Here is a 21244-nt window from a genome sequence, read left to right on the forward strand (position 1 = left end):
ACTATTGTAACGTTAAAACAAACATGTTGCGTTGCGCTTAAATAAATACTGTGACTCTGATAATGCAGTTCTGTTCAGACATACAGAATATGAAACATTCGAGACCGGACTAACTCGAACGAATTTTATTTGCAGAAGGTTATCGTTAAGTCAATAAAAACACATCAACAAACGTTTCAAACGTTTTACTGAATTAACAGAGAACGCTTATCACAATGTGATATTTGCGAGAGATAGTTCTCTTTAAACAAACCTTAATCCGAAAAAAAGTTGTTTTGAAAACGCACCCTATGTACAACAAAGATTATAGTTGTTAAGTCAATAAATACACACCAACAAACATTTCAAGCGTTTTACTGAATTAACAGAGAACGCTTATCACAATGTGATATTTGTGAGAGTAGTTCTCTTTGTAATTCACTTGCATTCGCTGCATCATGATTGTTCTATTATGCATGCACTGTTTCAACGCTTTTTGAGCGAAAATAAATCACACACACGCGCAAATGAGAGAAGAAGAAAAAATGTTGTAATTCACTTGCATTCGCTGCATCATAGTGTTCTATTATGCGTGCACTATTTTAACGCGTTTAGAGCAACAATAAATAACACACGTGTAAATGAGAGATGAAAAAAAAAAATGTAATTCACTGGAGTACACTGTATCATTATTGTTCAGTAAGGTTCCCACTTTGTATTACTCCTTAATCGGGCAACCATAGGTGTTCTCGCCCTGTAGGACCTTTTAATAACTCTCTTCTCCGTGGAATCTGGGGGCGTTTCAAAGATCCAGGGATCTGTGTCCTTTTCGATAGGAGAAGGTGGTGTTTCTATCCTGACAGGAATTTTGGATGGACCAACGGGTGTGGTTGGAAGTTTCCTGTGTGCTGTCTTTTTGGGTTGTACCTCGGATATCGTTGGAGAATGGTTTGGAGTGGGCGCATTTGGACTTGTTGTCGCTGTCCCTGCAGGTTTCGTCTTCGTTTCGCTCTTCATTTGTTTTGACAAACCTTGGTACCGTTGTAATAGTTGATCCAATAAGGCCACTTTTTGATCTGCGGGCAAAGTAGAATCCGTAATATGTTTCATGTCTTGATCCAAGCGCGTCAAGGTCGTGAGTTGCGGAGGTGAAGTTAAGCGATGTTCTGTCTCAAGGCTTTGCAATAAGTGCTCTGGAACGAACATCATCTTTTGTACGTGTTTCATTTTAGCACTTTACCCAATAAATCCAAAGCGAACGGTGCAATCAAAGAGGCGAGAGCTGGCAGGAATCCTCCTTGCTGATTGAGAACTTCTTTTTTCTTCTTCAGACTAGGTGTCTTGCGAGTCAAATACAGGAGTTTCGACTTGTGTGGTTTCAAGCGTTTAAATGATGAACTTGGAACCATAATGTTCCCTTTAAGTAGATTAAGGGCGACTTCACTGATGGCTTCTATTTGTCCCTTACTAGCGTGAGATATCATCTCTTTCCGCTGTTTCCCTCTGCTTGTAAAACAAGTGCAGAGAAAGGGTAAATGTTGATTGACTTTGGAAGCCTTGACGAGTTCTTTTTTTCTTCTCTCACCGGTAGCTTTTGAAATCTTTCTAGAACGCAAAGTCATGTCACCACCACTTTGATTGTTTACTGTCTCCTCGCGGTGCAACAATTGCAAAGCCATGGCGTTAAATGAAATCTACCGGAAAGGGTTCATCGGTTTTATAGATTTTCTTATCAACGTAAACAATGGGATATGAATGTGACTCTGGGAAGATCCTTGTTCGCAATCGTTGAATGTCCGGGGTTCGTGGATGTAAATCCATCATTAAGTATCCAAATGGTTGTGATGTAGCGTCTTGAAAACTCTCCCACACAAACGGAACGCGCCCAGAAAACGCCTGTTGTGCCAGTGTCCTCAACCCCAAAGTATCTCGAGGATTGTTAAAAGCAATGATGTAATGAGCATTAAGAGAAATGCTCCGGGAAAACTTTCCTGGGGGAAAAAGGTTTTGTGTCAGATAAATGCAGGTGACGTCACAATGATGGGACACTTTGGTGAACAAATCCAAAATGCGCTCGTCATCGCTACAGTTTCTCATGAGGTCATCTAACACGAGCAGACCAGGACGATGAGGGGGTGGAAATAAGGCGGGAATGTCGTCGGGAATACCCTCCATAAACGTGACTTCCTTTACCAATTCCTTAAAACAATCTTGCCATTGACCGTAGCAATACACGATCTTGCGAATGGGGCGTTCAAATAAACAATCTGCGTGTTGAAGTATTTGGCGCGTAAATGTTGTTTTTCCGCATTGGCTGGGGCCAGAAATGATAATACTGCTGGGGCACTTGAATTGAGACATGTTCACAACACGAAGCTTCGACGATTTGTGTACACGAGATAGAATTCCCACCCCTTTTACTAGCAAATACACACAAAAACAGCAACATTTTGTTTACTTTTTAACATGATTTTATTGCTTATGGACACAGCGAAATGACTTACAACCTTGTTGAAAGCAATCATTAACTTTAGGATACATGACTGAATTAAAATAAGCGTGTACACTCCGTTCAACTTGTGCATCGTTCCACTGAGAATCATATCGTTTAAATTTAGCTTGAACAGTGTTCATATCAACATTCCGTGCTCGCCGAATGAGATAAAACAAACAATAATCTCCACAAACATCCGAGTTCAGTCCTTGCAGTGGTTTGTCGTTATAATAGGTAACTTCCCGTAGAATGTAGGTATCCATGTTGTAAGTTTCAGGAGGAAATCCGTAGCTGTCAAAGAATTCACTTTCACGAGGCGATTCAAAGTACATAGCCACCCAATGTGTCCCAGGTTGGTCATGAGGGTCCGTATTCGCAATGAGTCCGGCTGGGTAGGTGTTGATGACAGGTAGCCTATCCCTTGGAAATACGCCTTGCATCAGAGGTGCTAACACAGGGTCAGAAAGACAGGCTTGCCATAGTTCTTGGGTCGTATGCATGACGATGAACTAAGAGCCTTGTGACAAATCGTAGACCACGCGACGATTGCGATCAATTTCCAACTGATTCTGAAATTCTGCGTACACAATTAAATTCAGAACTGAGTTCGTTTGAGTTCCAAATTTCAGGTACAGGTTCACGTTACCCGTTCGATGAGGTATCAGATGATCGGGATGTCCACTTCCTGCCGGTGTCAAATCAAAACGGAACAAACCGTACCCGTTTTCCCAATCCACTCTATCAATGTCAAGCCCGTGCCCACAATTCATGTCTCCACTTCCTGAAAACAGCGTGTTGTAACCATCGATCTTTTTTCCACCCGTCAGATCCAGCGCAGAATAAGGCATTTCTTCTCCATTCACAGTCAGCCGAATGTCTTGCAGGTCAAACAGCTCAAAGTTGAAAGGATTTCTTGCAAGGTTTCCGTTGAAGGCATCGTTTCGCACGAGCCCAAAAATGATGCACTGAGGAATGAAACCGTGGAATAGATCTGTCTCAGTGTGATTTAAGACTCCTTGAGGGATGATCCTTGCCTGCGTAGGGGTTCTGGTTAGGGTATAGATGGCTGGTAGCGCTGCGCTCCCTTTGTGACCTTGCATGATCTGTACATGTTCTAGTTTCACACTGTCTGCAACACGCACTGTGCGTATGCGAAGCGTACTCGACATGACCTTTAGTTTGCAGTTGTTTGGAGTCTCCCCAGCCATTAGAACAAAAGCATCGTTGTTCAGATCCACTTTGACTTTGATCTCCAAACCGTCAAGCAACAACTTGTCAATATTAAACACGTCACAAAGAGGTACTCCGACCAACCCAACTTCTGCGCCGTTGTTAGTAAATGTGGCTCTTCTATTCAGACCCTCATTACTTTCTGCTGTATTATCTACTTCATTCATGTGTCCAGCAGTGTCTTTGTAATACAGAGCTTTGGTTAAGTACGATTTCTTGGCCTGTTCCGTAAAGTTCAATAAGGTCTTGATGTAAGCATTGTATGCTTGAGTGTCTGACTGTTCTGTTACCAGCGTTTCGTTGATCTCGATGGTAAACTGTTTGATGATGGAATGAAGGGCGTTGTTGACCAGAGTGTACTTCTTACCATCCCCTGTGGGCGATCCATCTTGTTTGGTTATCTTTACTACCAATCGCAGCTCTGTCTTGTTAATGTCAATGTAGTCAGCTAACGGTTTGATGACAAACTCGATGGGATTAGTTCCCGTTTGAACCGGTTCGTAATCGATCCATTTGCTGCTAACAATCGACACATCTGTCACAGGTACATCAAACAATTGTAAACTTGAATTCGCACCAGGGGCTGAGAGAGGGTGTGCTGATGTCATCTTTAATCAAAAATAGTCTTGAACGTTGAACGAGGTGTTCTCCTTTTCTTGGTCTGTCCTTCACTGCGCCGCTTTGACGTATACGCGCGCTTATATACTCTTTTTCCTCGACCTTGCTGTGTAATGTCATCAATGACCCCTGTGAGTAAATTTTTTCCAGCAGCTTTCGCTCTTGTCTTGGCAGCTTTCTTTAAAGGTTGACCATTGATCACGTCTTGGACAAGTTGCATTCCCGTTTCCAATCCAGTATCGAGCATTCGTTTTCCCACTTTTTTTGCTGTTGTTTTGAGAAAGGGAGTTGCTGAACGGAACAAGGACCGAAACATTCCACCTAAGCCGTTGCCCCCTTGACCATAAGGGTGTGTTCCTCCGTAGATACTAATGTCTCCTCCTTTACCGTGCTGCCTATAGGGTACAACATGTCGTCCGTATGGGTAATATCGGTGGTTCATAGGTAATAACATGTTGTTATAGAATATCACGACGCCGAAAATGCAGGGTCACGCGTACGGCTCCAGAAGCAAATGGTATCAATTGACCTGTGTCTCCCCTTATATTGATCGCCACGTATGAAAACACAGTTGTACGGAGTCTATGGTAGGAGGGCACCTTGACCTCTTCTGTGATCATGTTCCCCGGCTGACCACGAGGAACAAGCATCCGAAGTAAGTTCGCTTGAGCATCTCCCACTACTTGAGACTCGATTAAATCGGAATACACGTAGATGGTTTGAAAAGCGTCTCTCGAGAGCAATCCCCATACCAATTCGTCTTTTCTGACAAGTGTTGTCGTTGTCCTCCCAAGAAGGACGCTGTGATCATCATTCTGTTGGACAAGGCCTCCGATTTGGTACAGCTGAGGAATATTATACTGATGGTTTAAGTACCCCAAGGCGCGAGCTAATGTCTTTGGTAGAATCACATACCAACCGGCTGGTAACTTCAACTCAAAGTAATCTTGTGCTTTCTCGTAAATGTAAAAACACTCGTTTCCTTCCAGACTCGTAATGGTCTTGTCACTCTTCAAATAAATGTCTCTCAATCGATTGTGTAGTCCCTTCGTCATACCGTGAATGACATCTTTGACCGTACGGTAAATGCCACTTGGTACAGGGATGTTCAATTTCCAGGGTTCAGGACCAGTCTTACAAAGCAAAGTGTAGGACAATTGATTCTCACCTACGTTTTGCCAGGTGTAAGGGTAAATGATGCGTGTCATGGCCACCTCCCAGTCTTCACTTAGGTGTAGTTGACTTGGTAACTGCATCTTAAAATCGGCCGCCTTGTTTTCTGGATACTGAGTCAGACTTGCATCACTGGTCAGCACCATGTAAAAACTGTTGGTCATGTTGATCGACGGCGGAAATGTAAAACGACGCTGACGATACCGTCTAAAAATGCCGGCGTTTGACCGTATCCACTCGTTAAATATATTTCAATGGTCTGAAATATCTTTGTCCGCAAAGGTAGGTACACAATATGTTCTCTTTCTTCAAGGAGTGTTTCTCGAAAACTGCCCAGAGGTACCATCTCATGTAGGAGAGGTAAGCGCTTGTCACCCACCTGCCACGGTTCCACGAGATTGGTTTGAACTTGAACCAGTCTCTGCTTACACGAACAAAGCGACAGCGAAGGAGGAAAGATGTAAATACCCGGATATGTGATGGATGTGCCGGATGGTAAGATGAACCAATCATGACCATATTTTCTTTCTAAGGTGAGTGCAACATTCAAACGAACGCTGGGTGTAAGAGTGTTGTTTTCGTTTATCCATCCCAACGCGCGAGCTGTAGACAATGTGATCAGAAGTCCTTCAGTTTGCGAGTTTAACGTTACATTCCATTCGTCGTCCACTGTGATTTCAATCTTAGATGGTGGGTCAGCGATGTTCAGGCATTGTAACATTCCTTCTGTGACATCTAAGGCTGTATAATACTTGCCCTCGGGTAATACAAACGGTGTGGAGTCACCTCGACGATCCAGCATGATGTGAGAATGTTTGCAGTCATTTGTAATGTCAAACATTGAGAGCGGATACACGATATGATGCAATCCTACTTCCCAATCTTCTTCATGTTTCAGATGGATTTGTCGAGGTAGCGCTACGCGAAAGGAGGACTTGGAATTGTTTAGAAATAAATTACTGCTTGCATTACTGGGAAGTGTCACGTAAAAGTCGCTATCTTGAATCATGTTTGTTGTAAAGCGACCAACTGGTTATGCGGAATCCAACTGTCGTATTTCTTTGGCCAACCTTTCCAATGTACCAACACCTCCTTATTCGCTCCTCGTCCCCTGCGTTTTAAAATTGTTTCAATACGAAACAGGTGTTTTTCCGTTTCTATCACTTTCTGTAACTCAAATTCGTAAAAAGTGCCTTGAATCCAGTCACCGTCTGCTTCCTTTAGGCGATACACGGGTGGGTCGCGCGGAAGTCTCTGAGCAACAGTGAAAGTTTCCTCCGTCCAGGATGGTAAGTAACCTTTTTCAAAGATGCGTTTATGCTTACTGATCTTGACTTGATCTCCCACTTTGAATTTATACTTTGTCGGCTTTTTGAACAGATTTCTATACAAATTGTTCCAGACCTCTGATGCGTTATTCTCGTTGACATCCGCTGGTCTCATTTTGATGCTACGGTGCACGCTTTGATTGTAATTCCCATTGACTAAATCGTCCAGTTGGTCCAAATAATGGTACGAGCTGCTGGTTGTGAACATACGCCACATAAGTTGCTTCAAAGTGCGGTTGAATCTTTCAACCACTTGGGCCTTGGTTTCGTTGTAGGTTACAAAATGATGTACATTCTCCTTTTTGAGAAAGGTTTGAAACGTTTTGTTCTTAAATTCGGTTCCGGCATCTGTTTGCAACTTCTCAGGTTTGCGACCTTCCTGGAAAATGCTTTCAAAGGCCACCACCAACGAGGCTCCTGTTTTCGATTTCAAAGGCACCACCCACGCGTATTTGGAAAGGACATCGATACAAGTCAGTAAATACTTGTATCCTTGATTCCACTGACTCAAATGTTGCAAATCAACCAAGTCCGCCTGCCATTGCGAATCTATATCAAACACAATTACTCGGTTACGACGAAAGTGTTTTCTTGCAGGTTTGTGTAGGGTATAGCCAGGTTGTTGGCGGAGCCAATCGAGTACTTGCGTGCGTTTCAAACCATACCGACGCGCCGCACGATACAGTTTGTCGACTCCCCCTAAAGCGGATGGTCGATCCACTTCATAATACAATTTCTGTAATAGTTGGTTCGTCTGATTTAGGGTCCGCGTTTTCTGTTTCTTCTTCTTTTGCATTTTCTTCTTCGTGATTGTCGGTGACATCTTTCAATTCGATGTGAACCTCGCTACCGCAACACGCAACTAAACATCGCATTCTCTGACATATGTCACTTAAAGAAACTGTAGGCGATGAGCTTTCACACACGCGGCTTGCAGCACTACCCATGGTGTTAAACAAATGATTAGATCTTCTTCATTCGCAGACTTTTTGTAACAATTTGCCAAACCATCCACAAGAAAGAAGGATAATGTATCGAGTACGTGACACATAAGACTTTGTGGAATGTATATTGTTCGGTAAATGTAGCGTTGCATTGGTCCATGTAGTAATAAAAACTCAACAAGCGACCGGTGTTCATTGGATGTAACTCCTTTACAAGTTCTAACCATTGCTCGCGAGGTGTGCTGTGAAAGATGTGTCCTGCAAAACAACTCCGAGCGCAAACCCGAACTAAGACAAAGTACACTCTATCCATGTTAACGAGTCTACTGAAAAACGGGCACTGCACGTATTCCTTTATAGCACTTTTTGTAAATTCAGTCACTCACTAACATGGTTAACACTTGTGCGTGTGTGATTTATTTTCGCTCTAAAAACATTGAAACAGTGCATGCATAATATTGCTTGACCGGTACATGTGCATCTTTATTGTACATAGGGTGCGCTTTCAAAAGAACTTTTTATTTACTTTATTTTTTGGATTAAGATTTGATTAAAGAAAATCTATCTCTCGCAAATATAACATTGTGATAAGCGTTCTCTGTTAAGCAGCGAACTCAAGTGAATAATGTGTGTGATTTATTTTCGCTCTAAAAGCGTTGAAACAGTGCATTAATAATAGAACAATAATGATGCAGCGAATGCAAGTGAATCACATTTTTTTCATCTCTCATTTACGCGTGTGTTATTTATTGTTGCTCTAAACGCGTTGAAATAGTGCATGCATAATAGAACACTAATGATGCAGCGAATGCAAGTGAATTACAAGATTTTTTTTTCTTCTCTCATTTGCGTGTGTGTGATTTATTTTCGCTCAAAAAGCGTTGAAACAGTGCATTAATAATAGAACAATAATGATGCAGCGAATGCAAGTGAATTACATTTTTTTTTCATCTCTCATTTACGCGTGTGTTATTTCTTGTTGCTCTAAACGCGTTGAAATAGTGCATACATAATAGAACAATAATGATGCAGCGAATGCAAGTGAATTACAACATTTTTTTTTCTTCTCTCATTTGCGCGTGTGTGATTTATTTTCGCTCAAAAAGCGTTGAAACAGTGCATGCATAATAGAACAATCAGGATGCAGCGAATGCAAGTGAATTACAAAGAGAACTACTCTCACAAATATCACATTGTGATAAGCGTTCTCTGTCAATTCAGTAAAAGGTATGAAATGCTTGTTGGTGTGTATTTTATTGACTTAACGATAGCATTCTGCAAATAAAATCGTTCGAGTTAGTCCGGTCTCGAATGTTTCATATTCTGTACGTCTGAACAGAACTGCATTATCAGAGTCACAGTATTTATTTAAGCGCAACGCAACATGTTTGTTTTAACGTTACAATAGTCAAATAGTAGAAGAACAATCATTTATATCTAGAGTATCTTTTAATAAAGCGTTTGAAATGTATATTGTTGTTTGCTCACTGCGTCAAATATTGTGAAAAGTATTTTGAAATACGATATGAAACCAACTCCCGCCTCACCATACCACAGTATAAAACGCCTCTCAAAATCCAAAGGTTTTTTTCAAGCGTTTTCAGAAAAGGCTTTATTCAGTTCTGTTGAGTAGGCTTTCTTTGTGTCTGTGCACTGAAGGATGTCTTTGTGTATTCTTACATAAAAAAGATTGCATTTACCCGTGTTTCATTCAAGCGCGAGGTTGAAAAACTTTCCTTAAAAAAGGTTGTAACAACGGAGTTCACGTTTGTTTTAAAAGCGTGAAAGAGTTGAGAATGCTCCTCTTTTCCACACAAAACAACTTTTTTTCTTCTATATTCTTCCTTCTTCACGCTTCGATCGCCTCTATGCAAATTTAGTTTAAAAAAGAACAAAGCGTTTGCGGACTTGTCCAGGCGTGTAAAGCCTTTTGTGTATGTGTTTTAAAATTCTGTTTGACTCGCTTCAAAACAATAGGGTTCTCACTTCACTTTCTAGGTACGTGACCCCAAGCCCAGAAAGTTAATGTATACTGACGTCAACGGTGTCTCATTGGCCCGTGATGACATCACCTTGACCTCATTGGCTCCCTGTCTTTCCCATTGTTCTTTTCGCTATATATTTGCGTTACCACCCGGATGGCTGGGTGGAAACAGAACACAGGCACAGCAAACACATCTCGCTTACTTTCTCAATAAAAGAAACCTTCATGTACGTTGGTGACTAGGGCATGGTTGGGGCATGTAACGTCATGCCCCAACTTGCCCCTAAATTATGCACGCCCCCTTCTTTCACGTGTTAGGGTTAAAACCGACACATTGCGTCATGCCCCAACATGCCCCTAATTTATGCACGCCCCCTTCTTTTGTCTTTTGATTGATGACGTCATTTGATGACTACCTGTCAAATCTGGTCTGAATAAGCCCATACAACTACTGGCGTCAGTTCTATTAAAAAACCCAGTGTTGATTTTGAGGTAGGGTATAAATTTTCTTCTTTTAGAATCATGCATTGTTGGAAATTTGTATGTATTTGAGGCTTGAGCCATCGTCGTGGCTTAATTAATGCACAACATGTTTAGAGATCGTTCTTCTCATGTTGTAGTTTGACCGTCAAGAAAGCGACCAGGAGAGCATCCTAGTCAGAAACAGCCATTGCTCAACCGCATCGAGCTCCAAAGGGAACTTTGTCAGTTGCTCCATATATTGTTAGATGTTGACAGGATGAATGTTGACGCAACTGTTCGTCTTTCCCAGAAACCTGGAACGGCTGTCCATGGAATATTTTTTGGTCAAACATTAAAGAATGACAAAGAGGAAAATGAGGACATTCGTGAAAAAGGAAATGTTTTATTGTTTGTCACATAATGGACTGGAAAACTGTAAATAGTCTGTCCTTAAAATTAAAAATATAATTTTAGTTCACCATTTCACTGAAAGTTGCCCTTGGTAGACGGGTAGTTCAGGTATCGTAATGTTTCAGAACATATCTTAACATAAAATAAGTCACCAATGCTTACCTTCTGAAATAAGATATCAATCCATTTGTTTTTTGGGGGTTCTTGTTCAGAGAAATGCTGCTTATCTTGTGAAGATAGCCCCCTGATAGTCAAATTGCTCACATGACAGTACTTTCAGAAGTAGTGAAATTTCAGGAGATAAAAATGTGCTGTACACATTGGTGTTTTAAGGTATTGGTGGCGCCCACGACAAGCCAAAACAGGAATTTTTGAAAATGGCACAGAGAAAAATAAAAGCAAACTGTCAGGTCCAAGTGCAGCTGAGACCAGAGCCAACTAATGACAAGGACAAAAATACCACAGGCATTGACTTGAACCATGGTAATGGATGATTTCATTGTTACATTGCCATGCAGAGAATTCACAGGTTTATTGCATACACTAATTGAAAATGAGAAATTGTTGACATACAGGTAACTGTCCACCACATCATGGTTTTTTGTGTGTGCAAAAATTGGATATAACCCTTTAATTTCAATACTAAGAAAGGAAAAGTGGGGAAGTATGTTATGACAAGGTGCCATAGTGCTCGGTGAAATAATATTAAGAATTGCTTAAGATTGTCTTACAACTACTCGCTATTTGTATCTGTAACAATACTGTTGATTTCGTTTAATTTACTGGTATCAACTATTCATAAGTATAAAATCTATGAACAATTTTTTTATTGTACATGTTCATTAAAATACTTTGCTGAGTCTCATAGAAAGTTAACTTTCCGTAGTGTGTAGTGCACTGTAAGTGCACTACACACTACGTCATCAGGTTATAAGAGTGTAAAAACTGTATATCATTCAATATTTATTTATTTTTTGTTATCCATAAGGGAGGCTAACAAAATATTTACCTTGCCTGGTTTGCATTTTTTGAGCATTAAAATAGAACTTTTGGTCCTTTTTTCTCACAGAAAGTCGAATATTTTGAGCTCACCCATTCAAATACTAACCCTGCCGGACAGGGAAAACTTCAGTGAGATTTTGTCTTGGAAAGGTATCAGGCTTTTTGGTGATATAGAAATTTCAAGGAACTTGAAAATGGTCAACATGTCAGCCTCAAATCAATGTTTCTCCATTCTCTTTTATTTTCTTAAATCTTTCTGGGTTTAGTAACCACATGTCTTTTCAGACATCTACCATGGCACTACAATGATACACGGTACCAAAACAATATCGTGTATTGTCAGGGCTACATATTAGGCAAAGACAAGTTGAATCTCCTGAAAAACAAAATGCAGCTCAGTTGACAGTTATGGAATAAAGCACTGTGTTACTGCACTCAGTCTGAGGTTGCTCGTTTTCACTCCTTCCTCTCCCCATCTGATGTACCTCATTGGAAAGCTTGTTCTTGATGCCATTGCAACTGAGAAGCCCTTAATAACATGCATAAATGGACCATGGAAAGATAAACATGCAAGTTTCCCTCTGCAAGAACTTATAGCAGTACCAATGTTTGGAGTATTAATTTTGCAAGATTTGCAAAAAGAAATATTGTCCCAAAATTGAGAGCATGTTGTCTGCTCTCAGAACTCTGGAAAACAAATTATGGGCAGGAATTTCCTGAAACACTGTCGTTTGTATCAAGCACAGGTTGAGTTAAGATAATTCAAAATCAGTAAAGAAAAATTTATTTGCACTGACCAACATATTTTGATCATCTGTAACATTTGGCTCAGCAGCCCAATTCAATGAAGCTGTGTGCTAATAATGCCTATAAAATAGAAAACCCATTTGTTATGCTATATAGTGTTGCATAATTGAAGACTCTAAAGTGAACACAAAGCGAGAAATCGATTTCTAAAAAGGGCACACTCGAAGCGTGTCAACAAAACAATGCAATGTGGGACTTCGTAAAATATTATAAAAATGTACGATTAAAATTCGTCTTACCTTTAAATTGCCTTCATCGCAATGAAAAACAACTCCAATATGTTTAATCTGGCGCATTTATGGTGAATTATCAATAAACCAAAGCGAAAAAATGAAGAATTAACCGTGGGCTTCTGAGTTTCTCCATGGAACTTTTCGTCCGACATGAAGATCTGTATGAACGCTGCTCATTGGTCGAAATTCATCATGTGACAGCTGTCCAACCTCCTCAGATGTGAAAGTAAATAAAAGGCAGTGATGGGTGCTGGTGTAGCTTGAAAGCCTTAAAATATTCATTTAATATGATGATGACGCCCCATGACATCATTTCATTTGCCATCCACATATCCACAAGCAAATTCTCGTAACAAAAGAGTCTGGTCATGGAGTGAAAATGATCAACAGTACAACTCCCGTTGTTAGACCAATGTAATTTTGGAAACGATCCGTCGTTGGGGGTTTCTCTGGGTCGAATATACAAGGTATTTCTTATGGATGAGTTTTCATAACAGGATTGGGTCAATTATTGACATTTCGAAAAGCAAACAATTAATTCATCTTTCTCTACCAAGACAGCAGTCTGCCCTGCTTCAAACTTCTCTGAGAGGATCTTGGAGCGCAGGTGCACATGAAGCGTTTGACCTTCAATTAGTTTTTCACAATGGCACAATGAAAAACCGCCGAAACATCACAATTTATGATCGTTACTGACCTCAGACATCATAGGAAAAACTATGAGTTCCGGCGGTAAACAAAGAGATACGAAGGTATGAAGAATATTCTTCTCAGTGTTAATTCTGTATCTCCTCTTGTAAACGTTAAGGCTTAAAATCGGAGCGGAGTTAAAATCTCATTTGTTTTAGTCCCATAATTAATGGAAAGTTTTATTTTCATCTCTCTGGCAATTGTCCTTTTTACTGCAGCCGATTTGACTTTTTTGGGGTGTCCTACGACATAATCTTGTTGCTGGTTCATTGACACTCAGATAATAAAAAAATTCAGTTTTGGACTTTTTTTACGGGACAGTTATAAAACTTCAGCTAACTCAGTGAGGGAACGCAAGTTTTTTTGCTCTTTTTGCAGTTGTACTACTAAAGAACATCAGGTATCATAAGGCTTAGTGTAATGGGTGACTTAAATTTTGCTTTCATGGCGTTCAAGTTGGTATAACTGAATGCGAAAACTCTCTTAAAATAAAAAATAAATAAAGTAAAACGGTCGCTATGACCATGCTCAGTGGAAAAGGTTTAATTACTTGCATTGGTACCAGAAGGTATTCTTCTCTCAAAAGTGACGAACAACTTCAATCCGGCGATACTTGTAAAACACATTACGCACAAACTTAACAAAATTGGGCATTTTCCCCGTGTTCTGTGGGTCACGTCTCGAAATGACAAAGTGGTTAATAAATGTTTTAAAGTAATGACAGGAGAGATTCACAAACTGACCAGGATATTGCATGAACGAATTTAGGAACTAAATCGAGATCAATATTTAGAGCCAAACTATTAAATTCTAAGGTCCTCTTAATGAACTGTTAGAAAAATTTGTTCAAGTACAAATTTCTTGTGGATGTTAAAAAGGGTAATTACTCACGGTTTGAAAGTGTTCACTACATATGCATGATGATGCTTGTGGCCACTTGTTGTCCGCATGTTAGTTTGAAAATTTTATAAGTGACAAAAATATCGCATTTTGCATCGAATTTCTTTAATTTTTGGGAATTTTTCTTCGCTTTTTGAATACACATTTGCTCAATAATAAAACAGTCAACTGACCGTTTTAAAACAAGAGAACAAACGATATCTTTAATACTGAAGGTATTCATGCAAAAAGCAATAACAGATGCCTATCTGTTTAATCTCTTAGGACTTCCTTCTTTTCAGCTTAAAGAAACTTACGTGCTGTCATTTCTTTGGCCAAATTAAACTAAAACTATACTATTTGTAGAACCAGGGCAAAATGTGTTGGCGTCATCACGTAACATTATTAGAACTCAGTCGTTTGCGTCGTTTTCAATCCCGGGGGGGGGGGGGGTGGGAATATATAGGTATGTGCCGCTGTGAAGGGTATGGTTTTCAAGGACTTTACTCTAAGACAGAGTATGTAAATCATAGCCTTTCGGTCTAGAATAGGGTATCATTATTCACGAAACTGACCAGTCGGTTGAAGATTTTATCATGACTAAGGAAACCAGAAATTCCCACTCAAGAATATAAAAAAGTCAAATCGGCAGAGTTTAAGTTTACGTAACTCAGCCTCAACAATGTCAAGAAATGGCTATCATGAAACAACTCTGATTATTATTAACTGTCAAGAATCGGAATTTAGACGAAAATCGGTGGGAGTTTACTCTAGTATAGGGTAGCAAAATTCAGCTGGACAAGCTCTGGTATAGGCTAAGGGCTTCAGGGTCCCAGCGGCACATCCCCACCCAGAAATTCCTAAAGGCTTTCCCCCCCCCCCCCCCCCGGGTTTTCAATCTACGTGCGTGGTCATTGTACGTGTACGTGGAGCATTAGGTAGCGGCGATTTTATTGTCACAAGTCCTTTTAAAACTTGCACGATTATGGATGCATTTCGAAGCAAATGTCCTCGTGGTTCACATCCACAGCTTTTCCAGAACGCTACAAAATACAATTAAATTGCAAAAAAATAGCGCTCAAATCGGCCATCGGCTTAAGAACACTAAGTAGCCAAATAGCGTACGCAGCAAGTTCCCCACTCTCGCTTTCAGCCCCGGTTATAAACAGGATCACAGTAAAGACTTAAATTAGAGAAGAGTAGTTATGGTAGGTAATTTCCATAGCAACAATATCACAGTAATCACTACCGTCTTTCAACAATTTTAAAAGGGATGCAACTGAAGATGATTTCTGACTATTTCAAACAAATGCCTTCTTGTCTATCATAGAAAGCTGACTTTTTAGCAACTTGGTGCTCAAACATTGGGTCGAAAGAGACAAGCACAATGTAGCTAAAGATACAAATTAAAAACTTTAAAAATTCGTTAAATTTGGAAGGGTAGAGGCAAAATATTTAAAAGTGTGGAACAATCAAGAAAATTATCAAATCGATATCGTTGCGGGAGATGACAAGTCACTGGTGTCATTTGAATGGACATACCTCTCAAGATCACCGATTCAAAAAGTTATAGACATTTTAAATTTGTACAGTGTAATTTCAACGACCAGAATATTTAGTTTGTTTCATTGATTGATTAAAGAAGATTGAGCCACCATAGACCGAACATGACAAACATGCATTTTACGTTTTAACGTTTTGTCTACTAGAAATAGCTTTCCATTTGAGGTTAAAAAAGCAGTTTGAATCCGACCTTGTGCAGCATATAGGACTGAGACCGCATTAATCTTTTTTGCAAAGTGACATCTTGGGATTGAACTTCAAGGCACTGTCATGAGCACATCCCAATTAGCTTAAGTAAGAAATCACGGGTTTTCTCTCGAAGTCTCATGCATGAGTATAAAATTCAGTGAAAGGCAGCTTAAAGTTTAATAAACCGAGGGCAGAATCCGATTTCAAGTTTAATGAATAAATGTTTCATGCAAAATTAATGCATCCATTTACACCCCAAGTGCAGTATGTGTTCTCAGCAATTAGACAACGGATTTAGATAACTGGGTAATTCAATATGAAGTGTTATGGGGCATTCAGTGGAAACCGCATGACATCTCAAATCACAATCATGTCTTCTAACGCGGCTTATTTGCGTCTTTCCGGGAGTGCTAATTTTTAATTGCTTATTAAAGAGTAATTTTGGAATTTCTAGAGATTTCGTTTGCGTTAAGATTAGCAATTCCTCAAGTTGTTCATCTGTCCTTGACGAGTTGGGATAGATTTGTGTTATCGAGTGCAGCCATATACTCATTCATTGCTCACAAATTTAGGAGGACACTATTAGAATTTAATATGCTTGTTTCAAATGCAAAATATCGAAACAATTTAGTCGGATGGCATGGTAATTCCCATAAACGCCTTTCGTCTTAAAATGTCTAAGAGAAAAATAATTGGAAGCTTTGAAAAGTTGTCACCCATTGGACAGCCATCCTTAAGATATCTCAGTCACTGGGACATTAAACGTCTTTTTAAATCTTTGATCCACTTAGACCCCTACAGCTGATCCCTCCAAAGGCTAAGTACCTTCATCACTGGAGCTTTGGAAGTCGCAATTTCCTGTAAATCTCACGTAAGTCAATCTATTATTAACAAAATACGACTGAAATAAAGCAATTCTCTACGGAGAGAGGACAGAACTCCTGAAAATTTGAAATAAGGTTCTTTATTCTCGAAGACCGTGATTTACCATTCTCTTGGGTTACATGAAGGCAAAGTATGGGTAACTATCAATGGGTTCTTTTTAACGTCTTTAGAACAGAAAAGTACAGAATTTTTAAAAATACAGCCTCACTTTTGACTTTAAGGAACATGCTTGTGCTTTTAAAAATATTAGTAACACTTGTGCTATCAAACACCATTTAGAAAAGTACAGATACACTGTATGGTAAAAGCGCCGAAAAAAGAGCTCTCGCTTTCTCCTTTCTTTTTATTTTTGTTTCCCTCTACATTGACCTCAAATAGACATGTCGACTATTAAAGCGAGAAATCCTCTTCAGGTTTTTCCGATTGACTCGGCAGAGCCCCTATTGGGCTTTCCGTCCTTAAAGATCGAGCAAGCCGATGAGATTTAACAAAGGAAGGGACATAACTCTGTTTTAAACACAGCGGGCCAGTTGAAAAACACAATCAGGTTTTATGCAAAAGAAAATTTAATGAAATCTTAGCTTGTCAACACATTTTTCAAACGGAAATAAGCCCATGGTAAAAATGTGAAAACGTGATTGGCGAAAGGTGATCGATAATTCCAGTTCGGGCGTCTGTGGTTTGGTAGTCACGTGGGAGCATCCTACGTCGGCTACAGACCCACATTGACTTGGTGAGTGATTTATAGCTTTGTCATTTTAAAACTCTAGACAAGTAGTTTTCACAACAAAATGTTACTTTTCGTGATCACTTTTCCCGAAGGAAGGGTTTGTACCAATTTTATCAGGTGACAAGGTGTTTTCAAAGAGTAACACCAGAATAATACCCAGCCTGTAGCGGCATTCTTGAGCTTTGACATGGCATATAACAATACGCCCCATTCATGTGCAAATTCTGCGGTTTGGCTCATTTTGAATACTTAAAAAACTGACTGATATTCTGTAATTAGCAGTGCCTATTTTGTTGACTCTCTCAGTAACTTTCAAAATGTATATTGACGTACGAAACTGGTATTCAACAGTTCTTGGTCTTCTGTGTGATATATAGTCGCGTCAGCACCGAAAGGTGATGATCAAATCAAACTGTACGTAAAATTCCTAGCCAGGCACATCTGTCCCTGATCTATATGATGTTAGACTTTCGTAGCTTCATTCTACAGTTTCCCTTTGTCCAGTGTTGTAATAATAATAATAATAATAATAATAATAATAATAATAATAATAAGGAACTAATTGATCCGTTGATCATGATTGGCTCTGCGAAATGATGGAAGTACATCGATTCCCGAGATGGTTGGAAAGGGTGGTTACCAAGCTTTGCAGCACGTGGAACACCAAGATTGTCACCACCACAAAGTTAGGCAAGGAAATATCAGACTATCCAATTTAAACGAGGTCTTCCCCAAGGAGACTCGCTATGCCCGAGACTTTTTACCATCTGCCTAAACCCCATCGCATGGTCACTTAAGGCGACAGAGGGGTATAGATTGTCTAAGCCACTGAGCACTAAGGTGACGGACCTTCTCTACATTGACGATCTTAAGATCTATTCAGCGTCGGAGAAGAAGTTGAATACCGTCCTTAGATCAACCAGAGGTAAGATGCAAGACATACGGCTTCGGTGGAACTCTAAGAAGTGCTCAGTCGTGCATGTTAAGAGGGGTGTAAAAGTGGAAGATGCGGAAGGAGTTAAGTTTGATGAGTCATCAGTCATACAGTGTTTGAAAGAAGGTAAGCAGTACAAATTTCTTGGAGTACTGGAAACATCGAGACAAGAAGATCAATTGGCCTTTAAGGTTGCCTCAGAGGAGTATTTAAAGAGACTCTCTGTTATATGGTCCAGCCCTCTTTCAGATTACCATCGAGTGGTAGCTTCAAACCAGTATACCCTGCCTGTTCTGAGTTATTTAATGTGGACCCAGCACCTGCCAGTCACTGACCTTCAACAAATCGATCGAGAAGCACGCAAGATCGTGGTTAGCAATGGTGGTAAACCGCATTGTTGCGGTTCAACCGCATTGTGCTATCTATCGCGGGATTAGGGCGGGCGAGGCCTGAGATCGGAGGAGGAGGAGTATAAAGCCATCAAGATCAAAGGCGCACTTAAACTGTTCAAGAACACTGATCCGACAATGGAGCTTGTTCGGAAGTTCGAAGAACGTTCAGGTGTGCTAGGCCATAGCTCACTCATCAAGGAGGCGACAAAGTTTAGTCGAGATCTTGGATTAGAGCTATCTCTTACATACCCTACCCCAATGTGCTGCACGGAGGAAGGTGAAGTAGTGAAAGAGTCAAACATCAAGCAAAAGCTAAGAAGCGCACAGCAGAAGAAATTGAAAGATCAGGTATCAGGCCAAGCTTGGCAGGGAAAGTTGATAGCTTCTCGATGGGAGGAAGAACAAGAAGGCTCTGGTACAGGGGATGTCCGACAATCTCATAGCTTTACTTGGCTGTGGCAATGGAGGACATGCCCGACATATGTTATCGCTGGCGTGTTTGAGCTGTACGAACAGTTACTTCCCACCCGAGTGTACCAGAGTAAGAAGACAAGAACGGGGTCAGACCAGATTATGTGCCGTTTATGTGGCAAGGCAGCTGAGACGGTGGCCCACGTACTGGCTGGTTGCTCTGCGCTTGCGCAGTCCAAATATCTGCAACGGCATAATGCGGTGTTGAAAGTAATTTTTTTTGAGATGTTGTACAGCCTAGACCTGATGGACAGTGTACCGCCATGGTATTCACTGAGCAAGCCTAAACCTGTCTATCAAAATGACCGAGCGCAAGCCTTCTGGGATGTCCCTGTTTATGCAGATCATGTGACGGTGAGAGCTAACAGAATTGATACCCGAATAGTGGATAGCACAGCAAAATCTGTCATCTTGCTGGAGATGAGCTGTCCTTGGATGAATAACAGGGAGATCAAGAGCTGCGAGAAGACGGAAAAGTATGCCCCATTGCGACTGGAATTGAAGAGGCAGTTTCCTGGATATCAAGTGAAACAGTTTAACATCGTAATGGACGTGTTAGGAGGATACAGTGAGGAACTGGTGAACACCATCCGAAGTCTTGTAGGAGTTAAAAGGGGCAAAGAGGTATTGTTGAAAATGCAGAAGATCGTTTTGTCTGAAAGTCTGCACATAGCGAGATCTTTCAAAGTGTTAACATAAGCAGATACTAACTCCGGTCAGAGACAACAGAACAATTATTTAGGATCGTCTTAGATGCTTTAATATTATTGTTTTAATAGGTCTGAAGAGATTCATTTCACATTTCTACCTTTTTAAGAATCGAAGTTAACCTTTTAATTCGCTTATATATAGATCGATATATGTAGATACGAACTTTTTAGATATATTCAGGTTATTTTTACAGCCTTTAGGTTACGCAATTGCGCCCTATTGAGCTATGTGCTAAGCTAGCATACGAACGTTTATACTGCATAATAATAAGTAAGTCGACAGAAACTGAATCAAAAGGTTCAATGCAACAACAATGAAGTTTACAAAGGCACTAGGGTAACTGTGGAGGTTTTGCCAATTAAAAAACTCAAAGAACGTCTGAAGAGTTTGAACAAAACGCTGTCTTGATAGAGGCGAAATTCTCGTCGCCTCGGCAACTGGTTCAAGCAACCGTGCTCTGGGCCGGTTTGGAGGACAAACGCAATAATTTAACCACAAAGGTGAACAAGTGATGAACGAATGAAAAAAAAAGTAACCTCGAAGATGCAGGTATGTTAGTAACACTTTTCCAGTTAAAATATGGCAATGTAGGCATGTGCAGTTCGGTATCCTTTAAAGGGAATAAATACTGTTTATCAAGTGTTTTGTAGTTGATGTAACTAGTCCGTTTTAGTCGGCGAGTCAACAGAGAAATTTGTTGGCAATACTGTCAACGAACCTTCGAAGAAAGCACAACTCGCCGGACGAAAGCCCATGGAAAACGCTAAAGGCAGAGGTAGGTTTTACTCCCCTGACACAGAAAAGGCTACTATTTTGTAAATATTGGCCAATATGACATTTTTAAAATCAAGCAGCACAAAATTCGACAATGATATTAATCAGTGTTAAATCACGTATAGACGAACGCAGCATCACCCGGGTAAAAGACCCGTCTTCCTATATATTGACGAAAGTATCACCGATGAAGTAGTTACACTGTACGATGCCACGGAACAAATACGCAAAAAGTTGCGTTTTTTGGATGAAACGAACGTTTTGCACCATGACGTTCTTTCAGGATAGCAGGATGTTTTTCTTAGATAACACGAACTGAGAGCATTTTTAGCATTATTTAGCTGAACCCATTTCCTTGTAA

At 40.2% G+C, this 21244-nt stretch overlaps 3 protein-coding genes across 3 annotated transcripts in view; 2 read left to right on the forward strand and 1 right to left on the reverse strand.

Annotated features, from left to right (window-relative positions):
- Positions 1 to 2982: 2982 nt before the first annotated feature.
- Positions 2983 to 4311, reverse strand: LOC138000949 (uncharacterized protein F54H12.2-like). The gene has a single exon (XM_068847616.1). It carries the CDS (start codon positions 4309 to 4311, stop codon positions 2983 to 2985), a length of 1329 nt encoding a protein of 442 aa, XP_068703717.1.
- Positions 4312 to 13001: 8690 nt separating this feature from the next.
- The window catches only part of LOC138000951 (uncharacterized), a 106905-nt gene continuing 98662 nt past the window's right edge, over positions 13002 to 21244 (forward strand). Inside the window, exons 1-3 of the mRNA XM_068847619.1 lie at positions 13002 to 13132; positions 13223 to 13417; positions 16778 to 16857. The gene's annotated coding sequence lies outside the window, so the exon portion shown is untranslated. The remainder of the gene's footprint in view (positions 13133 to 13222; positions 13418 to 16777; positions 16858 to 21244) is intronic.
- LOC138000950 (uncharacterized) lies at positions 19063 to 20097 on the forward strand. Its single transcript, XM_068847617.1, has one exon. It carries the CDS (start codon positions 19063 to 19065, stop codon positions 20095 to 20097), a length of 1035 nt encoding a protein of 344 aa, XP_068703718.1.

The sequence above is a fragment of the Montipora foliosa genome, chromosome 4 (assembly GCF_036669935.1).
Source record: "Montipora foliosa isolate CH-2021 chromosome 4, ASM3666993v2, whole genome shotgun sequence".
NCBI classification, from domain to species: Eukaryota; Metazoa; Cnidaria; class Anthozoa; order Scleractinia; family Acroporidae; genus Montipora; species Montipora foliosa.